We start from the raw sequence: 4788 nt of genomic DNA, 5'->3' as shown, positions 1-4788 counted from the left end.
GACCATGGCTCCGTGAGGCAGCGGGGGTGGGGATCGGTTCGGGGGAGGCCTGGGGCCGCTCGCTGGTGCGCTGTCTCCGCCGCCCCCCCTTTCGCCGCCGCCGCCGCCGCCGCCCCGGGCATGTCGTCCAACTGCACCAGCACCACGGCGGTGGCGGTGGCGCCGCTCAGCGCCAGCAAAACCAAGACCAAGAAGAAGCATTTCGTGTGCCAGAAAGTGAAGCTATTCCGGGCCAGCGAGCCGATTCTCAGCGTCCTGATGTGGGGGGTGAACCACACGGTAACCAGCTTCCCCGTGCGCGCCCCCACTCCCTCCGGCCTCGCCACGCTCGCCCCGCGGGTGACGCCTGCAACCCCTCCACCGAGCCACTTGCATGCCCGCCCACCCGTGCACGCTGTCCGGCCGGGCGTGCGCTCCCCATTCGCCACGCGAGGCCTGCTGTCCCCGTGCTATGCCGTCGCCGTCTCCCCTTCGTTCCAGCCCCTCTGGCTTCTTGCGTCCGTATGCTGGCTCCGTGCAATCCGGGAGCTCCGAGGGAAGGCCTGGGTGCTGCAAGGACGCTGCTTCTACCTCAGCGTGTTTGTTCCATGGCTATTGCTCTTGTCCCTTATAGCTGGTTACCAGATCGTTGCTCAGTTGACAGGGCAAGTGGGACTGGCTTGCCTGAATAGTCCTGTTTGTGGTCCTCTGGTTGGTGTGGCTGCTCAAAGTTTGCCATCTTCTAGGCCTCCTTACTCCTGGCTGTGGAAATCCTTTCTGGGTTTCCTTTTATTCTTCTTCGTGAAGACGTACCAACTGGAGAAGCAGAGACTTGTCTAAACCACAGACACTTGACGTGGGTCCCCTTGGGTGAAGGATAAGTGTGAACACAAGGCCCGAGGGAATGTAGACTTGGTTTTAGAAATAATGTATCTTCCCCGTTCTTCTCAGATGTTTCAAAGACTTTGACAAGATTCTTGTCTATAGTCTGGTTTTCCAGGGTGTGGCAGTGGTGATTGGCTGTCCCAGATGAGCGGTCCTCTGGGCCCTGGGTGCTTTGGGATCATGCAGCGGCCTCTGCCAAGAAGTTGGATGTGGACAGCGTTAGCTGGTTGAGTTTGTTTATGCGCTGCTTGTTTAGGACCTGTTCTCACCATTTCTTTGCGAGTCCGTACACTGGGAGCAAACAGGCAGTGAAAGGACCTGAGGTGCTAACTTCACCAGCCACAAGTTTAGAATGGGGGTGGGGGGAAAGAATGAAGGGTTGGGTCTCCTGTGGATTTCATTTCTTTAGGCTCCCTGACTTTTCTAAACACTTGAAGTTGTCCACAAGACCAGGTCTGCAAAGACTTCATTTTCTGTAGCTTTGGTAGAAGACCTAGAGGGGCCTTTGGCTAGAGGAGCAGCCGCCTAAGCTAGCGTGTCAGACCTCTACGTCCCTTAGAGAAGAGCGAATGTGTATGTGAAGTCCCTGTTGGGTTCCTTAGTCTTGGGTACATTGCCCTTTCCCATGTCATCCCTGGGGTTAATGAGTATCCTGGCGGGGTAGTGGGATGGCTGGACCTCTAAAGCTGCGGGAGGTCACCAGTGAGCAGAGTTTGTTCCTCTTGCTTCCTGCTGCTTCTGGGGTCATCTGACATTTCCAGGGAAACTGGGTCAGCAAATTGTGAACCCTGCATCCCTTTCTGGGAGTCACGCCTTGATTTTGTTTGGCATCCTGCTTCTCACTAGAAAGCATCCTGTCTGCAGAAAGCTGGTAGAAAAAGTCTGAAGGTGGGTAATTTCGGGTCCCTAATTTCACTCGTGAGACTGGACGAAGCCTTTGGCTCAGGGTAGCTTGCCTGTGCTCGCTGTTAAGATGTGGTTCCTTGACCAGCACCAAGTGGCCCGGTTGGATTGGTGGTGGTTCTTGAGTGACAGGTGGCGGTTCTTGAGTGACCAGTCTTTTGTTCCTTTTCACTCTCTCAGCCATGACCAAGGTTAGGGGAGGGTATGGTCTTGCTAGAGAACCTGAATATGTACGGAGAGAAGGTGTGTGTGTGCGCGCGCGCGCACATGTGCGCGTGCACAAGCCATACATACAGGTTCCTGGGATTGTATATGGTATTTGGTTTCCTTATGGGCAAGCAATAAGTCTGCAAACACCAGAGCATCTGAGGGAAGACTCTGAGGGCAAGAGGGCATGGCACTCACTGTCTCCCTTTGCTAACTTTAAGAAAGTTTGGTGGGCTAGCTGGAAAAGCATTGACTTTAGGCAAGATCCACACGGGATCTGAACACAGGTGGGAGGAGGCTGTGGAGCACCGTGGCTCTGGGTGGGCGAGCTTTGACAGTCAGTTGGTTAGCTGTCTTGCTTCCTTCTGGTCTATGGTAAGGTGTAGAGGTGCCCTGTGAGATACGTGTGCCCGGAAGGCCATAACATCTTTCCATCTCTCTAGGGCAGCAGGGCCCAGTTGCTCCTGGTGGGTCGATGGTCTTTCCTGAGGGCTCCCCTTCTTCAGAAACTTCCTGTTACACCTCTTTGCTACTTAAGATTTCAGATACCACCATTCCTTTGGTTCTTCGGGTTCTTAGTGTTTGAAGCCTTTAGTCACGTTGCTCTAGAGCTAGAATGGTGTATCAGATATGAATGCATATGTCTATGGCAAAAGCCAGTTATCTTCTCATGAGCTAGTTGCTTTCTTTACTTCTGAGTGGAAAAGAGAAACTTTTTTTTTTTTTAAAGGAACCTTTTTTTTTTTTTTTTCCGAGACAGGGTTTCTCTGTAGCCCTGGCTGTCCTGGAACTCATTCTGTAAACCAGGCTGGCCTCGATCTCAGAAATCCGCCTGCCTCTGCCTCCCAAGTGCTGGGATCAAAGGCGTGTGCCACCACTGCCTGGCAAGAAACCTTTTTTTAATCTATTAATCTATTAATTAATTAATTAATTAAATGAGTACACTGTAGCTTTCCTCAGACACACCAGAAGAGGGCATCAGATCTCATTACAGATGGTTGTGAGCCACCATGTGGTCGCTGGGAATTGAACTCAGGACCTCTGGAAGAGCAGTCAGTGCTCTTAACTGCTGAACTATCTCACCAGCCTGGAGAAACCTTTTTTTTTTTTTTAAAAAAAAAAAAAAAAAACCAGCGAAACCCTGTCTCGAAAAACCAAAAAAAAAAAAAAAAAACTGGTTTGTTTTTGCTTTAAGTGAGGCATTTGAACTCAGTGTAGTCACTGGAGTCCCGTCTGGTGGTTGTTGGTCCCTTTAGGAACCACGCAAGTGTGGAGCGTCCTCTGGAAGAGTAGTAGCAGTGGATGGTAACTCTGTATTTACTCATTTGAGAAACCGCCAGCTCTTCCCCAGCTCTTCCCCTGGCTGTACCATTGTACATTCCCGCCGGAGCCTGCAACGATTGCTTCAGATCCTAGTCTACACTTGCTACTTTTTTTTTTTTTTTTTTTTTTTTTTTTTTTTTTAGCATAGGCCTTCTAGTGGGTGGGAAACAGTGTCTCCTTGTGATTTTTGATTTGCATTTCTCTGGTTAACTCATGTTGTTAAGCATCCTTCCATATGCACTGGCCTTTGTATATTTTCTTTGGAGAATGTCTATTAAACCCTTTGTGCGTTTAAAAACAAACTATGATTATTTGTTTGTTCATTTGTTTTTGTGGCCCTGGGATATGGTTATGAACCCAGAGGCTTGTTCATTCTAGGCAAACACTTCTCTCTCTCTCTCTCTCTCTCTCTCTCTCTCTCTCTCTCTCTTGAGACAGGGTTTCTCTGTATAGCACTGGCTGTCCTGGCACTTACTCTGTGGACCAGGCTGCACCCCCCCCCTGCCTCCACCACCGCCCAGCTTTTCTCTCCTTTTCTTTTTCTTTTCTAACTTTAAGATACAGTGCCATATCAGGCTGCTGAAGAAAAAGACCCTTTACATAAGGCTAGCAACCCACCAGGAGCAGTGTGCTCAAGCTGGCCTCAAACTCTCTGTGTAGCCTGGCATGACCCTGAACTTCTGAAACTCTTGCCTTTACCTTCTGAGTGCTCCATTTACATTCACAAAGGTTACTCTCAGTTTTCTGCAGTGCTGGGTGTCAAGCCCTAGGGCCCTGTACGTATATGCCAGGCATATTCTACCAACTGAGTTAGTCCTTTCCACTTTTTTTTTTTTTTTTAAATGGAGTCTCATTAAGTTGCTCGGTGTGGCCTAAAGTTACTTTGTATCCCAGGCAGGCCCTGGATTTGCAGTCTTCCTAAGCAGGGGGAAGTCCCCACCTCCGCAGGGCCCGATTCCTGATTTCTTTTCTTTTGAGCCAGGATCTCACGTCTGGCATGCTGTCTGTCTTCCTGCTTCTTCCTCCCCAGAGCGGAAGTGTGCGCCACCATGCCCAGCCTTGCTTCTTACTTAGCCTCTGTATTATTTATGCTCTTGGCTCATTGAATTAATCATGTGGATAATCCAGAAACCATTTGTGTGAGGAGACGCAACAGACTTGTCTTCCAGTGTGGTGTGCCTAGCCTGGCATTCAAGCGGGTCTGTGTCCCATGATGCACTGGTTGCTTTGAAAGGGGAAGAGATGGGCTCAGGACCGTGTGGCTAGCAAAGCAAGCGCATATCTCCTGGGGCCTCTAAGGTCACAAAGCTTTAAGTTCCCTTTGTCTGCTAAGTAAAATGTATTTTTCTCTTTCTGGTATGGGAGGCTTCAGAGTACAGCCATGGCCTCAACAGCGAACCATAACCTTTCCCATCTTCCCCAGGTGGGGAGATATTGGCACAGTTGCAGGTCTTGCTTGTTTCCCCTGGGTTTTTCTTTCTGCTTGACTTC

General features: G+C 50.1%; 1 protein-coding gene across 2 annotated transcripts in view; it reads left to right on the top strand.

The window, feature by feature from the left end:
* The first annotated feature begins 6 nt into the window (after positions 1 to 6).
* Pip4k2b (phosphatidylinositol-5-phosphate 4-kinase type 2 beta) overlaps positions 7 to 4788 on the top strand; it is a 31199-nt gene continuing 26417 nt past the window's right edge. Inside the window, exon 1 of one of the 2 annotated variants that reach the window (XM_031351932.1) lies at positions 7 to 279. In XM_031351932.1, coding sequence (XP_031207792.1) covers positions 121 to 279 — 159 coding nt within the window. In that variant the 5' untranslated portion in view covers positions 7 to 120. The remainder of the gene's footprint in view (positions 280 to 4788) is intronic. The other variant, XM_031351933.1, reaches the window with a different exon arrangement.

Source organism: Mastomys coucha, unplaced genomic scaffold (genome assembly GCF_008632895.1).
Source record: "Mastomys coucha isolate ucsf_1 unplaced genomic scaffold, UCSF_Mcou_1 pScaffold5, whole genome shotgun sequence".
In the NCBI taxonomy this organism is placed as follows: Eukaryota; Metazoa; Chordata; class Mammalia; order Rodentia; family Muridae; genus Mastomys; species Mastomys coucha.
The sequence above is the reverse complement of the archived record's forward strand: the minus strand, read 5'-3'. Positions and strand labels throughout refer to the sequence as shown.